The sequence below is a fragment of the Drosophila yakuba genome, chromosome 3L (assembly GCF_016746365.2).
Source record: "Drosophila yakuba strain Tai18E2 chromosome 3L, Prin_Dyak_Tai18E2_2.1, whole genome shotgun sequence".
NCBI lineage: Eukaryota > Metazoa > Arthropoda > Insecta > Diptera > Drosophilidae > Drosophila > Drosophila yakuba.
In genome coordinates this window covers 15,377,606-15,402,422 of record NC_052529.2, presented here as the reverse complement: position 1 = coordinate 15,402,422, position 24,817 = coordinate 15,377,606, and the positions used below count along the sequence as shown (strand labels likewise).

Below are 24,817 nucleotides of genomic sequence, written 5' to 3'. Positions count from 1 at the left end.
ACTTTTGCAGCGGCAGCAGCATCAGCTTCCACTTCGCTACTCCATTTAAATGGCTCCGTGTAAGCGTTGCCCAAATATGTCCGTTTATACATACATACATACATACGAACATACACATGCACATATGTATGCACCAAAAAAGATCTGTTAACTCTTTTGGGCCCGCTGGCTGGCGGTGGTTCTCGTTTTCGTTTTGTTTCGTTTGCGTTAACGTTTGCCTTTTTGACTTGTGCGCATGCGCAATGACTTTTTCGACAGTTGTTTGTCAATCGCTGGCTGGCAGACGGAGTTTGTGTCTCAGTCGCTGCGACAGTGAGTGCACAAAATGCCTCACTGTACAGTGGACGCAGGCGGCCAAAATGTCAAGTGTTTCATGGATACAAATGGGCACAATGGTGCTTTGAAAGTTGTAATGCCACTCAATAAACTGGAACTAGTAACCCAATAAGTTTTAATTAGAAATAGAACGCATAAATGGTTATTTTATAATTAGTGTTTATTACTGCAAAAATAGTAATCTAACATTTTAGATAAAGAAACTTCATAAAAATATAAATTATTGGGGATCTACATGTTTACAAGCAAGCCTTTTATTCGAAATTTAGGCATGTATATTATTTTTCTTCACACTTTCTTGAGTTTCAGCTTGACATTTGCAAATCGAACGCGACACTTTTGTGGGCGTTTTCGCAGCACATTAAACTGGCCAAAAATGTGCGCAAGCTCACGCTTGACTGCCAAAACATAAGAAAACAAACCATTAAGCCAGCCAGCCCCCAAAGCTCCCCATCGCCGGCGATTTGTCGCCTGTGCTGGTGGCACAAATGTTATTGTCGTGTGGTTGAAAAAAGCACGGCAAATTTTTCAACTGTTTTAACTGTCGGTTTCAACTGGATTCTGTTTTGTTATTTTGGGTTTTTTTTGGCCTTTGGATATTTGTTGTATTTTTTTTGTTTTTTTGCGATGACTGGACACCGACTCACTGACTGACTGACGAACTGACTGAATGACAATTGACTGACGGAATGGAATGACTGAGGGATTGACCGACTGACGGCGGGCTGCCTTCGTTTAATTTCATAATAAAACATTAAACGTATAAAATTTACTTGGAACGTGCACCGCATACAAAAAGTCACCAAAATTGTCTTCAATTGTTGTTTTTATTTTGGTCACTGAATCAGATTTGGAATCCGATTCGGATTGAGGTTTGCTGGTCATTTTGTGAGCCGCCGAAGGTTTTCGTTATTTGTTTTTGTTATTCGCCTGTTGTGCGGTTCGGGTTTTGTTTTTACGCAATCTGCAGTTAATTTTCATAGCTTAATTCTATATCTTAATTCAATATCGAGGGAGGCAAAAGGTGGCATTCGGGGGCGGTTGGACATTTTCATTTGTGTGACCAAATGATTGCCAAATCTTTTCAGTTATTCCGCGACTCTGGGGTACAGAGTTCGAGATTTGTGTGTTGATTTTCGGGAAACATTTGTTATTTTTGACCATTATTCAGTGCTGTTTGACTCATGAATTGTGTGGTACTAAGCATTATTGGAAGAATAATGGGACAAGAAATCTTTGGTCGCAAGTATAAATAATTATACCTATTCAGATTGCATTTATATAAATTAAGTAAGTTTTTTATATGCTTAAATATGGCAACCAAAGTCATACATTAATACAGCTATATAAATAATAAATTATATAACATAACTTTTAATGAATAAAAGACAAGTACCCAAAGCAACATAAACTGGGAAATGTAGTTAATTATAGGAATAAAAATCGCAAAATGTAAATGAAAAATTGTATAGATGATAAATTTAAATAATTCATCTTACAAAAAAAAATTAATTTAATTTTATTATTTATACAGGCATCTAAATATAAATGAAAATAATAATATAAAAATATTATTTAAAATGTACTTTAAAATATTTGAATAAACAGCAACTGATTCTATAAGTTAAACAAGAGCGATTGATTTTTGAACAAATTCCTATGGAGTATGCAAGCCCCCAATCAAACGCACATTCCCAGACATTTTGCCATCCGCGATCGTTAGTGGGCAACCACCCCAGACCCCCACCCCCCTTTAACCCCGCCGCAGACGCAACCTCCAACCTTTTCAATTGCATCGCAAGACGTATGTATAAATGTACGTATGTATTTGTAAGAAAAAAAAAACAAAAAAAAAGGAAAAACGCTGCCAGCCGCCCGCAAACAAATTTCAAATGAGGCAGGTCACTTATTTTATTTCGACGTCGCACTGGGGGGAATGAGAAGAAAAAAGAAAGAAAAACGAGTCGAAAAAGCAACGTCTCCCCGCTGCCCCCTCACGACCACCTATCTTATGCCATCTTCTTCTTGCCTTCTTTGCGTTGTCGTCATCGCAAGCAAAACAAAAACCTTAACTCACACACACACACACAAACACACAGACACTGGAGCTAAATTTAGAAAACACAAAATTTGTTCATACAAAAATTGAAAAAAAACGATATACGAAAAAAAAAATGAAAAGAGAGAAACAAAAAACTCGTCTTAACCTGAAACGAAACCTTGTAACATTTTTCCCCAATGCTTAATTGACAAGCCGGCTATGAGGAGGGGCACGGGGAGGTGGTTAAGTGGGGCTGGGAGAGGCTCTCTCTGACACGCTCTCTCTCACAGATCACTTTTGCTTTCAATATGAAATAATCGACTGCGACGGTGGCAGCGCAGCGGACGGCGACTGCGGCGGCACGAACAAGTTTCGCCCACAAGCAGTCGCTCTCGCTCTTGCTCTCTCGGCTTTTGGGGCCTGAATAATGTAATAAGTGAAAGTGTGTTGCTGTGTGTGTTTGCGGCGACGCCGCTGCCGCAGTTGACCTACTTTTTTGTTGTACAGATTCAGGTCTATGTTAGAGAGATTAATTTCGATTTCGTTTTCGTTTCAGGCCTACTACATCACTCACTCCCCCTTCCCGCCCATCACCATCTTTCCCTTGAGCGAGAGCGGGAGGGCGCCATATGCCTGCGGATGGAGGGTGTTGCTTGTATGCTCTCGCTCTCGCTCTCCCTTTCTCTCCTCAACTCTCTGCCTGCTGTAATGGAAAACTGTTGCCATGTTGGTGTAGGTTGTTGTTGTTGGAACATAAAATAACAACAAATACCTTGGGATAGGTTCCAAACTCTATTTTTATTGTACGTGCATGTGTGTGCTTGTGTGTTTTATGTTTTATGTATTTATGTGGGGGGGTCTGCTTCTTGTGTGCTTCTGTTTCGCTTTCTGTAGCTGGTTTCCATGTTAATGGGTCAATGGGAAATTTTGTGGGGCGTGTGTGTTGGGATCTCAAAAGAGCGGAAATCGGGCCTATACGTACATACGTACGTAAGCATGTGCGTGAGTGTGGGCTCAATACAGTGGGTACTCAACGTAAATCCGATTCCTTTCAGACCCATGAAAGTGTCAAATGTGACAGATGCTTATTGCTAATTGCTTAGTGAAACAGAAGCATTTCAAAACTTTTAATCATCTTAAACTATATGAGGCTTGTTACATTGAAGCCTTTGGATTGATTAAAATTGTTTATTGATATTTATATCGAAATAGGAAAATGGAAGTGTGAAATTTCGCCACCTCTCAACCCAAAAATTTCAACTTTTACCTGGATTTGATTCAGTTGCTAGGCGGTAAAAGTATGTGGCCATAAATCAGCGACTTTAGTAAACAACTGTTTGCGTTTGTTGTTCGGTTTCCTTCGTTTCGACATTCCCAAAAAAAAGAACGCTAATTGGACGAGTTAGAGGAAAAGGTTTGGCAACACGCCCATGTGGGTTATGTCAACTCTCCAGCAACTTTCCGCCGGATTTAACCTACCCCACGGAAAGTGAAAAGCCCACGGAAAATACATCGCGCCACCCACATTCCGATTACAACATTACAACAATCGTCTCCATTTCGCTTTTCTTATCGGACGCTGCCCAAATACAAAAAGATAAAGGGAGAAAGAGAAAAAGGGAGAAAGAAATGCGGTTGATTGACGAATAAACCCAATTAAAGGCGCGAATCTCAATTAAACTGAATTGAATATAAAGAAGTCGGTATTAAAAAGTAAACAATAAATAATAGCACAAGTAATGTGTTGTCCACAAAGCAAAATTAGGTACAAATAAAACGCGAGAAGAAGAAACGATGACAGTGTGAAATGAGCAAACACAAAGGGGGTGGTGGGTGGTCGATGGGCGGTGGGTGGACTGGGGAGGTGGCGAAAGGTGGGTCGGGGTGGGGGTGTGGCACAATGAAAAGAGCAAACATGGCAACAACGGCGATTACAACAAAATACCAGCAACAATAGCAACAACAATCGAGAGCAGCAACAATGAGGGGGAAAAGAGGCAAAAACAACAGCAACGTTTTCTCTGCTGACGTCGCGTTAACGCTGCACAAAATATTATTCAAAAAACCTTGACACACTTTTCATATGCCGCACACACAAGCACCACACGCGCACAGATACAAAGCACACTTACACACTCACACACAGATACAGATAGATTCGCCCAGGGACGGTTTCGACCGCAATTCGCCGCTGCCTCCGTCGGTGCCAGCGCTGCTGCCTCAGCCTCTGCCGCTGCCGCTGCCTCAGTCAACGTCGACGCGAGCCGCTCGAGGAGGAGGTCAGCTTAATGTAGATTTGTATAATAGTGTATTTCTATATATAAATGTCCGTGTACACTACACAAAAATGCAACCAAAGTGCTTGGCCATACCTTAAAAAAATCGATTTGAAAAGTAAACCGCTTCTCAAACATAATTATGTGCTTAAGATATAAGTTTATTATCTACAGTGGTTTTTAGTTGATGTGCAGAAGATTAGAAATATGATTTAGATACATTGTAAGATTAGTTTTGTTATCTTTCTGAAGAGTAAATAAAAGCTATGAACATAAGATATTTATTCTTCCAAAATGTTGCATTAATGTAATGTAAACGAAGCTAAAAAAATTCAAATAAAATAACAAAAATAATACAAATTTAAAAGTAGCACTGATTTGCTAATTATTTTCAGTGCTCTTCACCAAACTCGTAATACACATTTAGTCAAAGTGCACTTTTTCAATGCGCAATAAATTACGCATACCACCCGTGTACCCTCCTTCCTCCCCATCATTATTTCACTCTTTTCTACGCCTGCCTGTTCAAAACTTTTCGCGAAAAACTTAATGAATTAACGCTTATACTTGTAAATTATACAATATTTAATATTTATGTGCTTCTCCTACTTTGCGTTGTTAATTTCATTGGCCATTATTATATTTGTTATAGCGCATTTGTAATGGGGTCAGCTGAGTGTTGCTTCTTTTTAGTTATTTCTGTAGATCGTCGGCGGCGACGCCGACTTCGCAGTCCGCTACCCGCAACCCGCTACCCCCCGCCCCCTCCTCCATCGGTCTATCTTGTCTGTCATGTGGAATGAATATCATCACCAATCGAAAGGTGCCGTGGAGCAGGTGTGGCTCAATGCGGCTTTTGATTGCCGTGCTTTGCTCGGCTATTTATTTATACTAATCAATCACTTTGTCGGGTTAATATGGAAAGAATTTTTGGGTGTTTCGAATTGGGTTAAACTGGAATTAATTATGATTGTGGGATTTTCAATTTGCTTCGTAGTTACCACATTCTGTGATCATTCGCTTTATTATTTATTTATGGTATATCTTTTGAATAAATTAAAAATTGATTAGGTTTACTACAAATATAAATTAAATTAGTATAGTGGTTCATTAAGCCAGACATTTTTATAAAAACTTCCTTTTTCGCAGTGTACAACGCGCAAAATGAAACGCGACCACTGGGCGTATGCGTGATTTTTTCTCAAGAACTTAATCTTGTCTCAGCTCACTACTACATACATATGTAATACATATGATAAGCCAAAAATGATGAATTCAGTTCACTTTTACACATTACAAAATGGCTTTACAAATCCTTTTCACTTTCCCAACGCCACTCACTTTCCCTTTTTAGGATGACTCCGCTCCTCTTTCCGTTTCGTTGTCTCATGAAATGCCCCCAACTTTATTCATGTCTCAGTTGGCCCGATGACCACGTGCTAATAGCTGACTAATCCCCGCCTGGAATTTCAATTGCAATCAGCTGAACGGAAAATATCGTTGTAAATATTGCATTTATACATACGTACATATGTATGGATGTATGTACTGAAGTCGTCTGTTGTTGATTTGCTCGATTTTATGGTACCGATTCGGTTCTTCTTCTTCGTCGTCGTCGTCTTTTTTTTGTGCAAAAAGAAAAATATACAATAACAGAAAGAGAAACACACACGCCGCACACACAGCGACTGCAATTCATTTAAAAGCGTCGCCCCCCTCCCCCCTGCGGACGCCCCTGCCCCGCCGACGTCGTTGCAGTTGACGAAGCTTGAAACTGGGTCACGAGGCCACAAAAACAATTGCAGGCGGCAAAAACGGGGGGTTTTCACAGGGGGCGAGGGGGCTGCTTGGCGTCGGGTGTTTTTTCTGCTTAAAATGCAGTGCGCGCTTTTTTGCAGGGGGTGGTGGCGATGCAGGGGGGGTCCGTGGCCCCAAAGCGAGGGTGTGCTTTCCAGTGGGTGGGCGTTTTGGTCCTTCAAGCCGCCGCCCGATGCGTAGAAACAAATATGTTGCATTCGCCTGCAAGTGAAAGGAGCGGTAGTTCGCTTGCGGGGGGCGCCCACCCACCGGGGGATGAACAGTGAAAGAAAAGGGGGCGTGGCTACTGAGGGGCTGCTGTGGGACAGGACTCGTTTCTAGTTCGCAATGTGGGTCACCCAAAAGAAAGTCGACTAAATGAAAAAGTACCATTTTAGCCATGCATTTTTGTGGCACAAACTTGCGAGTCTCGCGCACTAATTAACACACTATTTAAACACTTTTCTTATATTTAATAAATAAACTATTTGGTACAATGAACATATCTATAGTCAAGTTATAGTTTATAGCTTAATCCTCGCCAAGTGTGTATTTATTAAGTTTATTGAAAAAGTATTTACTTTACATAAAATGCCTGAGATTTCATAGATTTCATATGGACCCATATCGATTTATTTACTTATATGCAAATATTTAAATCTATGGCATACATACATATTTAGTTATTTATGGCCATTTGAACCAGCCCGCTTATTGGATCTCAAAAATCAATCAATAACTAGAGAGAAGGCTGTAGGCTAGTTGCTCGACTATCAGATACCTGTTCATTAGCTAGAGAATATTTGAATATTTTTTTTGAAATATTAAGACGTTCATAAGGAAGGACGTGGCAAGCTTAACTTGGTTAGTGATTCTGATCAGAGATGTACATATATACTTTATATGGTAGAACCGGTTACATACTTTCCAACGAATCTAGTATACCCTTTTACTCTATAAGTAACAGGTATAAAAATGATGGTCTATGTACACAGAGGCGTCTTCTTTAATCTTTGCATCAAACATTTGTCTTTATTTTACTAAAGCCGTTTTTGACACATTGTCTGCATGTTTATGATTCTTTTTTATTTATTTCAAATGCTCATAAATGGCATGTACATTATTTATATGTATGTTTTATGTTAATTGTTTGACAGCGGCAAAAAGGAAAATCTGCCCAATTAGGCAGACATGAGTTGTGTTTTTTCCCTGATTATTGTTGTTGAATTTGGACTGCAGCCACCTTGAGCCTTCGGCAACAACAATTAAACAAACCAACAATTTTGCGATTTTAATTCACATTTGAATAGCGAAGCATGTGTGTGTCTTTGTGTGTGTGTTTCTCTGATTCGCTTTTTCTTTATTGCTGCGGTTTTCATAAACTTTGTTGCTGTTTCTCTGCGGTTTTTGGGTTTTTGGCACACCAAAATCGTTGAGATTCCAATGCTGAGCCAGCTGAAAACAGATTTATGAATCGCAAAAATGCCAATTTGCATACTTTATATTTAAAGTGCACATTATCAACGATAAATTATAGTTCATAAGCAGCTACTTAACTTTTGAAATTACAAACTTCAGGTACTGAACTAAAAATATTTAAATAATAAGCAATATAGTTACATTTTACTGAATATTAAATCCAACAAAAAATTTATTCAAAATTTGGCAGATTTTCAAATACCTTCTTAAGCAAACTAGTTTGAATATGTTCTACTTTTTACAGTAGTCATTACATAAAAGTACTTGTAATACTCGGTTTTCTTTTAGGTAAAAAGTACACCACAACTGCTCAGTTATGAAAACCCCATGTTTACAGTTTTTATGAATGTTCAACCATAACAACCATAAAAATCGTCGGCGGCTTTTACATAAAATTGTAAATGTGAAAACCCATTTTGTATAATATTTTCGAATTCCAGAACAGTAAAATTCGTTTCATCTCGCCAATCCAAATAGAAAACAAATAAATATTTACTTAAAATTCCCAAAACCAGCGGCAAACTTGCGGTGATTAAAATGCCAAAACTATTTCTAATGGTGTTTGGCCAAGCAAAATAAAGCAGCAGCAGCAAAAAAAAAAAACCCAAAGACGTGGAAAATCGTCTGAAGAAACTTGGAAATATATATGAAATAAAATTTGCTTCGTCTGGCGGCTGTCAAAAAAGTCGACGTCGACGCTGACGTCGCAGCAGCGCTGCCGCGTTGTTAGATATGGTGACCCACTAACCTACTTTTGCTGAAAACGTGGAAGCTTTTACGTATAAACTCACACACACACACACACTAACACACTCACACGAATGTATGTTTCTTCTTAGTGCTTCATTTTTTTCCTTTTGATTAATATTATATAAACAAAGTGGAAATATTCAACAACGCAATCGACACAGAAATAAAAAATAAAGCAGAAGTAATGAAAATAAAAATGGACGGTTGTGTGCGTGAGGAAAGAGCAAAGTGAGCTTTTTTTTAAACGCAAAAATGAAAACCAAAAAGCGAAAACCCAAAACCCCAAACGAGAGATTCCCCACAGAAACAAAAAAAATAAAGAAAAAACGCTTCACAAAAAAGCATACGCAATAACAGTTCCCGCCTCACACGCACCGAAGCTTCCACCCATCCCAACCCCCCACAATCCCCCTTCCAACCCACTGCGTTCACCCGAAAAAAAGACGAAAACTATTCAATATTGAACCTAACCCAACAAAAAACGCTGGAAACGCTGAAAACGCCACAAAAACGAAACCAAAAAAAGCTTACGAACATTGTTATTATGCCTTCCCACTCCCCACTCACTCCCCCTCTCTCTTTCGCACTCACTCACCATTGTTCCCGTCTCTTTCTCAGGCTTCTGTTGATATTTTTGGCAGCTTTTTCCAATGCGTAAAGGGCGAACACACACAAAAACTATACAAAAGTGCTTAAAGGTCGACTCTTGAACTACCCTACGTATTTCTAATTACAGGTAGATATATATTTTCTCACATTCTGATCATTAATAATTGGTATTTAAAGTTAAATTAATATTATATCATATCAATCTTTTAATGCTTGTAAAATATTTGATATTGGGGATCTATTATTATTATTCTATTATAATATTATATTTTTTATTATTATATATATTTTTTTTCTTTAAATTAAAACTGTTTTTTTTTTAATAAATGAAGAGTTTTGGTAAACATGTAGGCGAAAGCTTCGTATAAAATATTTAATCAGGTATACAAAATCTTAAACCAATTGCTGTGTTACGTTACCAAAAGTTAAAATGCTCAATGGAAGAGTATCAAAAAAAAACTGAAACAATGAACAGTGTGAAGCATTCACGATCGTTTGCGCAATTTTGCTCATTCATCGCACGCACTTTCGTTTTTTCGGCTTTTTGGTTTGTTTTGTATTTTGAAATACATTTTGGTTATATTTCGTTGTAGCTGTCGACCGACTACGTTTTTCCAATCAATTTCATCAATTTACGTTAAGTTTTTACATCGGTTTCGTTTTTGTCAGGGAAAGTCCCATTGTTTCCAACGCCATATGGTTGAATTTGGCATGGTTGTGAATACGAAATGTACTGGGTGTGTGACCTATTTCGATGGTTCGAAGTTTTCAAGGGTTTTATCAATCAGCTATAAGTTTTTCATAGGTTCGGTTACGTCATTTGTTCTGATCTCAAGTTTTCAGCGATACATACATACATATATAAAAGTTGATTTGTTAATCCTTTTTATACATTTTATATGGATCTCAATATTTAACGCTGAAGATAACCTAATTTAATCGACAACAGTCAATAGGGGTTCTAGTCGTTTCTTACAATCATTTTTCTTCGTGTTATATATCATCTGAAAGTATAGGCCTAAGTTCTATTACCACAACACTTGATTGGCATATTATCCTTTTAAGCAGTTTTGTGCCTATTTAATGATAGTGCTTTACTTTTCCGTTTAGTAAATTCCCTGTACTTTCCTTACAATTTCCGCCTTGGATAAGTAAGTCCACCCGTAGAATGTTGTATTCCTTGGGATTTAGAAGCATATGTACTGATACGTAAGCATGCACCACCCACTGAGAACCCATTTCACCAGCCATCAGTCACACGCAGCTGTAGCCATGTACTAGATTGTACATACTTCCATAATGTATGTACATACATATATGTACAATACATACATATATGGTTCAGATGGAGAGAGACAGATAGAGGCGGGCGAGCGAGAGGGGTAGAGAGAGAGCACTCGGCTTGAACCGATGACGGCGACGACTCTTGGTTGGTTTGGTAATCAAATCTAGGTGACCCAAATTGCACTGACCCACTTTTTAAAGGGGGGCGGTGGCGGGGGCGGGGCAGGTCGGATTTGCCACCCAAAACCAAACAAGAAGCACAACTGCAGCGGAATGTGTCCTTTGAGATCGAGCAACCGACTGATGCAACTTCAACTAAATTAAAGCCACAAACACACACACACACTTTGTGAGTCACTTCTTAAGCCGAAATGTACAAGTGTACAAATGTATGTAGCTGGCTGTACATTTGTTATTTGTCGGATTTTCTTTTTGCTCTTGCGATCGTTTCATATAAAACCTTTGCTTAAGCAAGTCATAAAACCAACAGCCGTTGAAATGTTTCTTTATTATTTTCGTGGCTTGTGCATTGCAATGTTAATTCAAGTGAAGGACAAACAATATGCAAGTTGACAATGGAGCGGAATGACGAATGACAATGCGATGGTGTCAACAGCTTTGGGTTAAAGTTAAAGTTAAAGTTAAACGGTGTCAAAACTAATTAATTTGCTTGCCAAGTGAAGGATTTTGCAACTGACGGATTGGCTTGCAAATAATCTAAGAATTTTTAACAACTTATGTACCATGCACTCTGAACCTTGATGGTACTCTAATCTGCCATTATGTGTGGTTAGACCTTTCAAATAATATATTTATTTTTTAAGAAAGGTAGCTATGTAGGTACACTTGGCACAGAATCAATAATATATAAATATTAATAAAGAGTTATGCACATTTTGAATTACATCAAACATTTTCCACAATTTGTACCTATTTAATAAAGTCAAATTGAGTGGCAAATTTACGAAGAAAAACATTTGTACATAATACATACATGTACTTATATATAAATTGATTTCGAAATCAAACGCACAAGAAGCAAAAAAAAACTACGCAATTTTTAAGTTGTTAGTGTGTGCGATGTGAAGACAATAAAAAACTCATATACACGCGCACAGATAGGCCGAAAGATTATGTAAGTTCACGTGAAAAGCAACCACACGAGATACAGAGAAACAGTACTCAAATAATAATATACAAAATATAGAAGAGGGGGCTGGGGCTCGGAAAAGTGTTTCAATGTCTGTTTTATGTTGTGTTTTTCACAGTTTGCTGTTTGCCTAGCTGCAATTATTTTTACAATGTTATGTGGCTGCCATGATCTAAATTTCCCAACTAATTATTGCGACAAAACTACAGAGGCGTACGTACGATATGCAAAATGCGTAAATGTAATTTTGGATTTCATTTTCATTTATCATTAAATAGTGCAAGCAAATGCTTACAATGTAAGTTACTAATTATTTCCAACTTAATAAAGCACCTGTACATCTTATATCGGAATTGAAGGTGTTTATTTTATTAGGAGTAAAATGCCCTGAAAATATTTAAATTGAATGTAATATTTTTTGTTTATTCCTATTTAAATTAAATGCCACTATTCAATTGAGCGTCACTATAATCGCCGTATCACAAAATGTATTGTCCAAATCTAAATACGCTCTCCATCTCGCTTTGGCCAACGGTCACAATTTCGGTCGTGTGTGCGCGCGAGCGAGACAAAAACTTGGCCAAGTGCAGTAGGCCATGCAAATAGTCAAAGTGGGTCAAAAAGTGGCTATCAAAAGCTATATCAACATCAACTATGGCCGCCACTCGAACCGAAAGCTCCGTCTTCGCCTCGTTCCCTCTTCGGCTTTTTCTTCGTATGAGCAGCAGATAAGCCGAAAATTATAAAAATAAATAAAGCCGAAACGCACCCCCTCCCCACCTCCCTCCCTCCCTCACTGGACCACAAAATAAATATACCAACAAATATTTCTTGTTTATTTAAATATGAGAAGAGTGACAACACGAACAACAACGAGCAGAAGAAATATGGTTACATCATAGCGACATATGGCAGAGGTGTAAATTATTTGATTACAACAATTTTATTTTTATATTGTCTTGAAGGTTTGATTATGGCATTTACTCGGGTGTTGCGATTAAAAATGTCTTATTTCTATGGCCTCGTTGATTGTAGTTTTGAGAAGTGTTTAACCGTTTTTGAAACATGTTTTTTGGTAAATATTCATTGTGAAAGCAGAACGGATTAAAATGACTTAATAATGGCGATAAAAAGACTTAAACTATTAGGATTTTCTAAAGTCGCAACAAACCAGTCATGAACAAGTTTTACCCTTTGAAGTTATCATCATTTTAGAATCATGATGTTTTAGATAACTTTGATTTTAGTTTATCCCGAGATAACTCAATCATGCAGAGTAGTTTGATTTAAAACATACATAGTACATTTTATAAAATATGTTGCAAACTTTTTCGTTTAACTATGTTAAAAACCATTTCGTCTATTGCAAACCAGCATTATGACAAAACTCGGACTAAAACATATCACTTTTAGGGTTGGGATTTTTTTAGAAATTCGTTTTTTTTTAGTTGTGTAACATTAATCCAATAGAATATTTTACTATTTTTAACAAAAATAACAATAGCGGTTTCGAGAGCGATGACACACTCTTCAGTGATAAGTCTTTACAAACCGATTTCAGCATTTGAAGCATTTTTACAACTAAAGGAAAATCATAAATAACCATAATTGCTGCATAAATAACTTCATTGTGCCTTTTAAGCTTAAAAGCAAAAAAAAATATATAAAAGGTCCGAAGTAAGCAAAAATCAGCCAAGACCTGCCGCAACATTTTCAAAAAAAGCAACGCCAGCGAAAAGTACGTAAATAAATATGCAAATAAAAGTATATGTAAGCGAAAACAGGAACAAGAAAGGAAGTGTAAACAGAAAGAGCAATCGGCGACAAAAATGTATTTTTTTGAGTTAAATACAATAAAAATGGAAAGAGGAATGAGGAAAAATGTGACAACTGCGATAAGGTGGCAGTGATAAGAGCAAATTGTTATTTTTCACTTCTGCCCAGCAAGCGAGCTTATCTGTAAAAAGTGCGTTTGGTGTGCCATTTACCTAAACTGCAAGCAGTTGTTCTCGTTTCGCAGTTGCTGATTTTCTCTGCTTGTGTTTCATTTTCCGCTTCTGCTGTTTTCATTTTTCCTTTCCTTTCCGAATTTCGTATTTTTCCTCTTTTCTTATTTTCCTCGTGTGAGCTTTATGGCGAAAAGCTCACATGAGTTCTATTTTATTTTTTGTTTAGTTTGCATTGCCCTGCATGCTGCTCCCCAAAAGCTTTACCACTTTTTTTTATGGCGCGTGGGTTTTTTTTTATATTTTCTGTATCTGTTTCTGATTCGAAATCTGTATCTTTTCATCTGCATCTTGTTTTAGAGGATCGTTTTGGTTCCCGTTTGTTTGCTCGCTTTTTTGCAGTTGGCGCCATCCACTCAACTATGCACACACACAAACGTACAGCCAGAATGCACACACACATCTGCAAACTGCAAAAGCTCCCGACGACCGGCAAAAGCTTCGCCATTTGCCCTAGTATGCGGTTTCTTTATCTACGCCCATGTGTGCGTGCATGTGTGTGTGCGGAGGAGTGCGATTGTGTTTGCGAGTCTGCCGCCTGCAGAGCAAATTTTAACTTTTTTTTCCAGAATAAACTATTGCGCGTGTAGTTGTGACTGGAAGATTAAAAAAAAATCGTTCAGCTCAGACGATTTCTGAATGCGCTACGTGTGTGGTCGGTGAAAGAAAATGGAGAAGGAGAATGCAAGATAGCAAAGACGCAAAAACAGACAGGAACTTACTCAAAACAAAGAGTAACAACTTTAAACGGCCGTTTTGATTGAAACTGAATATAAATCAACAAATTTTAATTTGCTTGTTTAGACGCATTTTTTTTTCGTAGCACAATTCCTTAAAAGAGAAATAAATAAATTGCTATCTTAACGCGATTTCATACCAGCAACTAGTTCGTAGGATGTCTAAATTTACTCAAAAGTATTATATTTTACATTAACATCATTTCTTGTTTTCCTTGCAAACATGTCATTTGCATGCAAATATATTTAAATAAAATAGCTTCATTTGACATGTTGTGACTTCTTACGATGTCTGCAGTATTAAAACTTAATTACGTGAAACTTTATTTGATTGACTTTTGAATTGGTCAAAAGACAATAATTTTAAATCATTTAATTGAATTTTTCCCAAAACTAACAAAAAGTTTCGTTCGCCTATTTCCAACAAAACGTTGCTTTTCGTAATTATAATCAATTTATTTGATTAATTAAATGCATCGATAGTTCTACAAATAATTCCATTTCGAATCTATCAATGCTACGAGTTAAAATCAGGTTAAGTGTACTCTCTACCTTTTCGCCACATAATTACTAATTGATAACCTATCACTGAAGCTGACACATGACGTATACGTAACAAAAAAAAAAGCCGACATTACGTATACGCCGCGATAAGCAAAGATAAGAGCCGAGTTGTACCAGTATCTCTGCAATGCAATGCCCACTTTTGCCCGATACGAATGCTCATGGTAAGTGTAAAAGCGCAATTTCAAGAAGAGAGAGCCGATAGTAGGGTTTGTTCACTATTGAACTGGTTACAGGGCCAATAAATATGGCAGTAAATTACCCATTGATGATAATAAAACAAACAAACTTACATAAAACTCAGATAAAAAGCATTAGTCAAACTTAAAAATTAAACTGATTGAAAACCATAAAAAATAGATTAGTTTAAACAGAATTTACACGACGAACTATTACTACCAAAGCACTATAGGTTATATTTTCTCTACAAGGATCAAAAGTCTGTAAACTAATAGGTTAAAATAAATAATGTAATTGGTAAAGATTATTACAAAAATTCGCTCCTAAGGACATACACGTAATTATTCAAAGAAATTACAGAAATCCTATATTAATAAATATTTAAATTTTGCTCTAGAGCTACGCCATGTATTTTGTAATATAAAAACCATACAAGCACATGAAGCATACGAAACTAAAATGTCATAAATTAAATTACAAATGTGCAACCCCGAAGAAAAATAACAATTAAATAAATAAATGCAAAGAAAATAGAATGCAACTAGGTCAGGGTGCAAGTGCGAGCGAGATGCACGGCCGGATGAGCGAGGGAGATGGCGAGAGCAGATGAGAATCGGCTTGTGCAGCGCGCAGTAAGGAAAAATCAATGCGCATTCTCTGTTCGTTTTCTCTCTATCTCACACTCTTTCTCTCTCTCTCTCTCTCCGACGATTGCATCTCTCGCTGCACAAATCCCACCCATTCCCCACCCATTTGGCATTGCAAAATTAGTGCAAAGCAGCGCTGCAGGCGTCGGCAGAATCGCAAACATCGAATGTGGCACAGGGTCAACTGGCGACCCATTAGCACACTTTTCTAAAGGGGGGTGGTGGGTGGTGAAGGGGCAGTGGCAGTGGCAGCGGCAGTTTGACTGTATGACTATATGACTGTATGCCGGCCTATAGGAGCCAGACGCCCCAGACATTGCGAGAGTGCGAGACTCACTCTCAATGACATTTGCCTTTTTTCCGAGCTAAGGTTAACAACAATAAAATAAAATGAAATAATAAAATGGTCAACGCGACGCAGTAACAATAACAATAACAATAGCAGCATTACAACGCAACACGTTTGCCACTTGCATCATCAAACAAATGGAAAATGTTGCACCAACAATGGAAGATAATTTAATGAGCTAGTCGCTCAAGATTGGCCACATGCATTTATACAAAAAGAATTTGGGCCGCCAGGAAATTATGCAGCTACGAAAATCTTTAAAAATCATATGGCTTTGTAACTACGGTTTGAAGTTAGCCAATATTATTTAACCAGAAACAAAATATATAATAATGAAAATGCTTTAGAAGTTAAAATCCCATTTCATAACAGAGATACAGATTAAAACATTGCTGTTACACAATGATTTTTGGCTTAGTAAAGTTCAAAAACAATTTATTTTCCAATACAAAACATCACACCTTGCAACCAAGTAAACTTGAAAATATATAAGTGCAGCTCCCTATTTTAAATCGAAAACCCTGAAGGGTGCAACAAACCCAAAGAACAATTAAAACTAGCACCCTCCCTAATTACTAATAGTTCAACAAAACAAACAGAGGTTTCATTCAAAGAAAAGCACTCCTGCGAAATCCGACTAATAACCCAATTACTATGCACTTAGTTTAAACAATTTGCAAACAAAACAAAGTGCCCACCCCCTCGGAAACTCCCCCTCCCCTCCGATTGGCTGTTCTAATTGCTTGCATTATCATTATTATTGCTCAATTGTTGCAATTGAATGCCTCGGTCTTTGGGCTTTGTTTTATTTTATTTTTTGTTGTGTTCTTAAGGGCACAAACGGCACCACGAAGCTAAACTTGATATTTTTCAATGTTCCATCCTTGATTGCAGTTGCAAGATTTCTGTTTTCAGTTCGCTGATCGCTTGACTAAGCCTTATTGTTCGTCTATCGGGGTGTTTAGTTTAGTTTAGTTGAGTTTAGTTTAGTTTGGTTTGGGTTCAATTACCAATTTGCGGTTTGACTTGCCAATGGCAACGAATCGTGAGAAAGAATTAGAATTCCACGCAAGTGTGAATGGCCAATGTGGAGGATAGAATGCGAGGGATTTATCGACTTGCTTCACTTAATTGTTCACTAATTGCAAATAGAACCAGACAATTGGCCATTAGGCCGTGTTTATTTTAAGGGAATTACCCAGAACCGTTTAAAACTCGATAATTCATTTGTGTCCGACTTAATCATTGAATACAAAAAGAAACGAACAACCTTCATAGAATGGCTTACCATGATCTTTTCTCATTGAATTACATTAGCTTAAGAGTTACAAATAAATTAATAAATAATAAATACATTTCAAATTTATAATCATATAGTACTTTAATGACAACATTTTACATTTGTACTACTACATGAATAGTTAGAAACAAAATTGGCATTAACAAATTTTTTAGTTTGCTATAATTAAGTTAAAATTTTCAATTTCAATCAGCTTTTGCGTGTTTTTTGCTACTGCAGCCCTTTTACGAGCTTAAAGAGCATTTTAAATCAAAGTGAAACCAGGTCAGTGTGTTTTCGCCACCTTTAAATCTTTAAACTCTTCCCAATGCCAAACATTCGTCCATTTGCACCAAATCCTTTTTCAAAGTCATGCCACAAAGCGACCTGAAGGCCGCAGCTTAAATCAAACTTGGCAGACATTATTTGCATATAGAGCGACCTTGAGCGCCCAAGGATTCTCCCGCGGGGGGAGGTGGGCGTGTCCTTGGGACTCAGCCCACCTAGAACGGCGACAGCCTTCGCATCCATCGCAGGACCTTGAAACGCATGCAACGCTAGAACAACCAGTGCACACATAGTGCAACATACTCGTATGTATGCGTACTATCCATATGCTATATGCAGTCAATGTCGTGCCCCAATTTGTCGCCGCTTTTTGCGTCTTTTTGCGCATTTTTCAAAATGCAACAAGCTGCTAGCTGACTTTGACCCATTTAAATCCTTTGAGGTGAGCATAGACGCACGCCAGCGACGCCGGTGCGCTGCGGTACGCTACAGAGGGGAGTGGTGCGGTGCGGTGCGGCACGGCGCAATCTGTGTCAATGTCAGCCGGCGTTGCGGGCGGCGGCGGCGTCGTCGTCGTCGGCAAATAAAACCAACTGAGGCAGAACCGCGCCACCGACAAACGCAGCCGCAACAACAGATGCACACAGAGAAAAGGACCACTAAGTTCCCGATTTTTCCACATATAATTTAAAAGAAGACTCTGAATATAAAAATAAATATATTCGCAATTAATGTACATTTGGGGAATTATTTAGCATAATTCACCGGATGAAGAAACCTAAGCGTGCAGCTGATTCATCGTCTATCGCTAGGATATAAGAGATATTTGGAATAATAATTATAAGCGAGTCTTCGAATAGTTAAATGGGTTCTGGTTTATACGATAGTTTAAATTATGAAAAAAAAACTAGATTGCATTATTATGTTTTTAAAGAACTAGAGGTTTATGAGCATTAAAACTATATTATTTGAACCCAAAATGTTATTCATGGAAAATGTCTTATTTAATTTTGAAAGGCATTACTCTTTAAAAGTCGAATAAATTATATATATTTTAATTAGCCTTTTTTATTATTAGAATTCTTTATTATTATTATTTTCCTAGGGGGAGACTTTTAAAATGCATGCATAAGAAATGAATATTTTTATATAAGATTGTATCACTTTCCTAGGGGGACACTCTTCTCAGTTTCAAGCACAGATTTCTCTCACTGTAGAGAGTGTGCAGTGGAGAGCGAAAGAGAGGTAGCGAGCGCACGCGACTGGCTTCGCCGACTGCGACGCCGACTGCGCTGCGGCTGATGCACACAATGACCTTCAAATTTCTATGCAATTTCGCTTTTTGTTATTGTCTCGCATCCTTGGGCCCAATCTCCAATATTAGAAAACGCAAGCGAGCGCAAAAGCGATTCGATTCGTTTGCGCTTGACCCAAATTCTAATGCCCCGGCGACCTTGCTCCATTTTGCCTCTCTTTCTAAGGATGAAATGCAAGCAGTGGGCGACTTTAAGCTGCACTTGGGGGGTTTCCCGCCCCAAGGTCGCCATTGCGAAGCGGGTGAATCGAGCGACTCTGGAAAGGAAAGGGGCTGCAAGATGCGTGGCAATGCATCTGACATTGCCGAATGTCAATAAAGTTAATTTAAAAATTCAAAGGCCCTATCATGCCACCAAGTGCCGTGTAAAATAAACAAATAGGCTGACAAAAAAACAAACAATCTTACATGTGTATGTGCATAGAGTGTCTGTAATGTTTGATCATTCATCATCACCATTTGGCAGGGGTCTGTCTCAGTTTGCCCATTTAATTGCTATTCACGCATCGACAAATGTATCGCGCGAATTTTTCTTCATTTGCATTTTACAGATACTCTGTGAGCGAACGAGGAGTTACTTCTTCGTTGGGTCGAAACCGAAATATAGTATTTAATAATGCAATAATAAAGTTGTTTAATTTCTAATGCTATGAAATAGCCTAAATTTAACTACCGATACTTTTTATATAAATGGTAAATGTTATTTTCAGACTACGAAGTTGATTATTAAATAGAGTTTAATATATTGCATTGCCAAAGGGATGATAAAAATGCAATGCACATTTAAAAATAAGTGCAAAGTCGCATTGAAGAGCATTTAAATTTCGGCTTTCCCAAAAACATCACCCGAAAGTAGGTTAGTTGCATTTTTATAGACATTTCAAATGGATTTTTATGGCTGCATCCGACGCCAGACCCCACAAAACATGGAGCTAAGTGCGAGGCCAACAGAGCGGAGTGGGGTAAACGGGGGGAACTTTGGGGAGGGGTGCTCCGTGCACATTTAAACTTAGCATTGCACTTGGCACACTAAGATTTAAGACGACCGTCCGGCTGGCCCAGTGGAAAAACGCCGGGCGGGACCGCCAAGTAATGACAGGTTAGTGAAAACTTCAAGGTCTGATTCAATTTAAATTGAATGTGTAAAATGTAATAAATGTCAGTTGCAATGCGTGTGAATATAATCGCATTTTAATTAGGCGGATTGGCAGCATGCTAAAAGTTGCGTCGATTACACACCCATTTGCTTATCAAATAATATATATTTGGTAATAAAATGTAAAATGTATTTAATTTGCAGGCGACCGTGTTAATTATATTTATCTTACTATTGGTACATATTCTTTGTAATATTGTAGTTTCGTTTTATCATTATTATTATATCTAATTTATTTAGTTTCATTATATTTTTTTGATTTATGTATTTCAGAATTTATCGCGTTAGTTATTGGTAAAATGCAGTCTCATGCTTAATTTGATTGGATTTGATTATCATTTAGATTATTTTGATTATCCGAGAATTTGTTTGCGTGGTTTTTTGTTGAATATGTCATTAGTTTGCAATTTTCTTATTTGTTTTTATTTTTCACTTGCAGCTCCATTTTCACTTTTGCAGCAACAACAGAATATTGCCAAACAATTTGCCATTCGAATTGTGGGAGTTTTTGGGAAAAAGGGAAATCATTTAAAATGAAAGATGGACTTACCTCCGTTATCGTCGATTTCCAGGCCGAACTCATCCTCGGACATGGACTCATCGTCGCTGCTGAGATTGGAGCCACTGTGGTTGCCGCTCTGCATGTGATGCTGCTGCTGCTGCGGATGTGGATGCTGCTGCGGAGTGGTGCTGGCACTGCTAGTGTGGTTGCTGTTGGGGGACGCTGCTCGCGGGGCACAGGAGCTGGCGGCCAGCTCCTCAATACTGTGCAATGAGCTCCTCGTCGGATTGGCAGTGCTATTCATGGATGTGGTCGTCGTGGGCGTTGCCGTGGCTATTGTGCTTGCACTTGATCCCGATCCTGACCCCGATCCCGATACGGTGCCCGATACAGAGCCTGTCCCTGCGGTGGTAGTGGTGCTAATGTGGCTATCATCCTTGCCCACCTGCACCTCAAAGTCCAGCAATTGGGCCGTTGTGGAGGACAGGAAGTTGCTGGTGGAAACGGAAGTCGAGGAATTGACTTCAAGTGGCTTCAATTGATGGTATTCGACAGTGGGCACAATTATGCTGCTGTTGCTGCTGCCATTGTTTTCGGGATTCTTTTGCAACAGGGCGGGATCAATGCACTCGTTGCCGCTGCGATGGGTGGGAAATAGAATGTTGGCAAACGATGGCATCGTCACAGATTCGATGATCACCGAACCGCCGTTGCCATGCCGCACTGCCTTAGCCTCCACGTTGTTGTTGCTAGTGTTATTATTGTTATTGTTGGTGTTGTTGTTATTATTATTGTTGTTGGTAGTGGTAGTTGTTGTTGCTGCTGTCGCAGTGCCCATTAGAGTCATATTGCTATTGCTGTGGGGATTCGGACTGGCCACAAAGAAGCGATCGCACAAGCCGCTCAAGGAGATGCCTCCATCCAGTTGACTGCCATCGATCGTCTGCAATGAACTGAAGTTATCGGCATTCGCCGATGTTGTTGCCGCTTCAACTGCTGCTGCTGCCGCTGCTGCAGGTCCTATTGTTGCAGTTGCATCCTTCTGTTGCAACTGCAGGTGCGAATAGAATGGCAGCATGGGCGAACTGCCAGCGGCCAGCATTTGATCCTTGTGATGATGCGGCATTAAGAGTTGCTGCTGCTGCTGATGTGAATGTTGCTGCTGATGCTGATGTTGCTGCTGATGTTGTTGCTGATGTTGCAGGTGGTGATGATTGCTGGTAGCTTCTGTTGCATAATTGGCGTTGCTGCTCTCCGCCAGCATAGGTACATTGAAGGTATCCATTTTATTAATAATATAATTTAACTTTTTTTTTTGTACGTTTCGTTGTGATGTGTGGGATTTCTTTTGTTGATTCGTAATGGCAGGTAACGATAGTAGTTGTAAGTTTATAATTGCTTTAAAGACCTGAAAAGGTAATAAAAGAGAATATTAATAATCAAAAACGATTTCTAAGCGTTTTTAAAGCTTTTAAACAAAACATTAATCCTTTCTAGTAATAAATATTAGTTTCCAGGAAGTAGGACAAGGATTTTAAAGGCCTAGGTTAATGCAAGGTCAGGTTGAAGGTCGGGTCGCAGAGAAAGTGTGCCAAGGAGAGGCCTAATGGTACCTGAAGCAGGCCAAGGTCAACTCTCTGTGGGGAGAGAAAGCTTTCAAAGCTTTTTCTGTACCATTTTATTATCCAGCCAATTTGTTATGTTTTATATCATTTTTGTAGGTATTTTACTCCTTAATAATTGTTTAACCCATTTAACTAAAGTGTATCGCTGGTAGACCTTTGTAGTTCCTAAACTAATTTTATCAATATCAATGTATTTTCGCTAACAGACTAACATATATTTATAAATTATGTTTAACACAAAATCGTACCGTGATCTAAAAGAAGTTAAGAATGCACTTTAAAAATAACAAATGTTTTGAACAAGGATAAATATGCTAATAACAAAAGCATTGCAATGCGTCCCCTTTAAATTCCTTTTTTCGTTCAAGTAACTAGAATCCATTAAAAATTAACACACTAAATTGTTTTTTCCCCCGTTTACAATAATTTTCCAGTTCGCGAAACAGACAACTGGAAAGATTCCCCCATTTTTTAAACCCTGTGTTACCCTTTTTAACGATACTTTAATTAACTTCACTCGACTTCAAGCTCTTCACTTTTTGTAGTTGAATCTCACCAACCCTCGTGTAATCCACGGAAAAAAATTCAGCACTTGATATTAACTTGCTCTTTAATATTTGAATAGGAAAATATTCGAGTACAACATTTAAATAGAGAAAGCCTATGAAGACGTTGAGCATTTTAAAAGATATTTTTTAGTTAATAAACAAGTTGTTCTTAAACAATTAACAACAGAATGAAATAAACAGACAAATTTGTGATTTGATTTCAAAATAATATTTTTTATGAATGGTTTTCAAATCAAGATCATGTCCGAAATTATGATATTTCTTTCTGTGCGCCTACTTTTCCATTAAAGTTGGTAAATACAACAAAATAAAGCTCGCCCAACTAGACAAAAGGAAAGGGGGGTTTTTGGTGGGGAGAAGGGGAGCGAAAGGAAGTCAAGCAGTGGGGAGAATCGAGAATTTACCTTTCATGCAGCTGACGTCGTTGTTTTTCCTTTTGTAGCTTTGTGTGTTGCGCATGCGCCCAGTTTCCATGAATTCCAAGACGAAGATCGCGGAAGAAGAACAAGAAGAGCTGGAAGCTGTCTGTCTCTCTCTTTCTCCGTCCCGTCTCGTCACGTCACGTCGCTCCCCCTCTCTCTTTTTATGTATACAAAAACCAGTTGGAAGCGAAAGCAAAAGTTTTATTATTATGTGTTGGTCTTCTTGTTGTTTCTGTTGCTGCTGTAGCTGCTCTCCCTCTCTCTCGCTGTCTCTGTCCCGCTCTCAGTGTGGGAATTCGCATGTGTGGAGAACGGAACGCGAATTTATAATTCGCAAAACAAAGCTTGTGTCTGATTCATTTCGCCGATCGTAGTTGCTGTTGCTGCTGTTGTTGCTTTTGTTGTTGCTATTTCTCCAGATCGCATCGCTCTTCGTCTCGTTCTCTCTGGCTCTCGCTCTCCGAAAGCTCTTTCAGCATATTTCAGAACACGCACACACACGCGACGCCAAACGCATTGGGCAATTTATTTTTATTTTTTTTTAAATTTATTTCTTTTATTTATTTTGCATTTATTGCCATTTACTCTGCCTCTATTCTCGCTGATTTCCTCTTCCCGATTTCGAACGCACACCAAGAACTTCTTGCACAATCGTCGCACGCGCGCAACAAGCGAAAGCTCTCAGAAACAACAACTATAAATTGCAATTCCTGCTACACACACGCACACACTAACACGCTCGCACCGCACATATGTATATACACATATGTACTGGGGTTCCACTGGGCATTCTGTGTTGTTGTTTTTCCGCTTGGCTTTTGCTAATTTTGCCTTGTTTTTTTGCCTCTGCTCCAATTCTATGACACAACGCTATCTTCCCACTTTGTGTTAATTTTTATACAAAATTGCACACCGAAATTAGGGTTTGGCGAACGGAAAGGCGATGACGAGGGCGACGGCGACGGGTGGAAGCCAGAACACACTCCCGTTATGGACGCATCGGAAATATTTAATATATACGTATGTACACACACATAATTAACGCCAGAGTTCTTTTCCTTTCCGCTTTTGTTTACTTTCACTCTCACTTTCTTGGCTATCGCTCGCATTCAGCTATTGTTTATTCGCTGGCTTCACTTTTTCGGGAAAAACTATTCCGCACGCAAAAATTAGGTCTCGAGCGAAATTAGGTCGAACTCGAACGGGAACACAACACACAGTAAAAAGTTGTTGGCGTAGGTAGAAGAAGACCGAAAGCCCTCGCGCACACACACACACGCACACACATGCGCGGTCGGGATAGTGTTGGATCTCCGGAGTGAAGAGCGGGGCCAAGGACAGAGAGGCAGCATTCTTGGCCTTTAAAAAATCATTTGAAGAACAAGGACGGCAATCATATGAAAACCGGAAAGCTTTTAGCTGAAAGCACTCACATGCACGCACACCCGCGCTCAGC

General features: G+C 38.6%; 1 protein-coding gene across 2 annotated transcripts in view; it reads right to left on the bottom strand.

The window, feature by feature from the left end:
- Positions 1-24,593, bottom strand: part of LOC6534185 (nuclear hormone receptor FTZ-F1) — a 41,347-nt gene extending 16,754 nt beyond the window's left edge. The window contains exons 1-2 of one of the 2 annotated variants that reach the window (XM_039374364.2): positions 23,344-24,593; positions 20,794-22,153 (exon numbers count right to left, since the gene is read on the bottom strand). In XM_039374364.2, the coding sequence (XP_039230298.1) occupies positions 20,794-22,030 (1,237 nt within the window). In that variant the 5' untranslated portion in view covers positions 22,031-22,153; positions 23,344-24,593. The remainder of the gene's footprint in view (positions 1-20,793; positions 22,154-23,343) is intronic. The other variant, XM_002094832.4, reaches the window with a different exon arrangement.
- Positions 24,594-24,817: the final 224 nt, after the last annotated feature.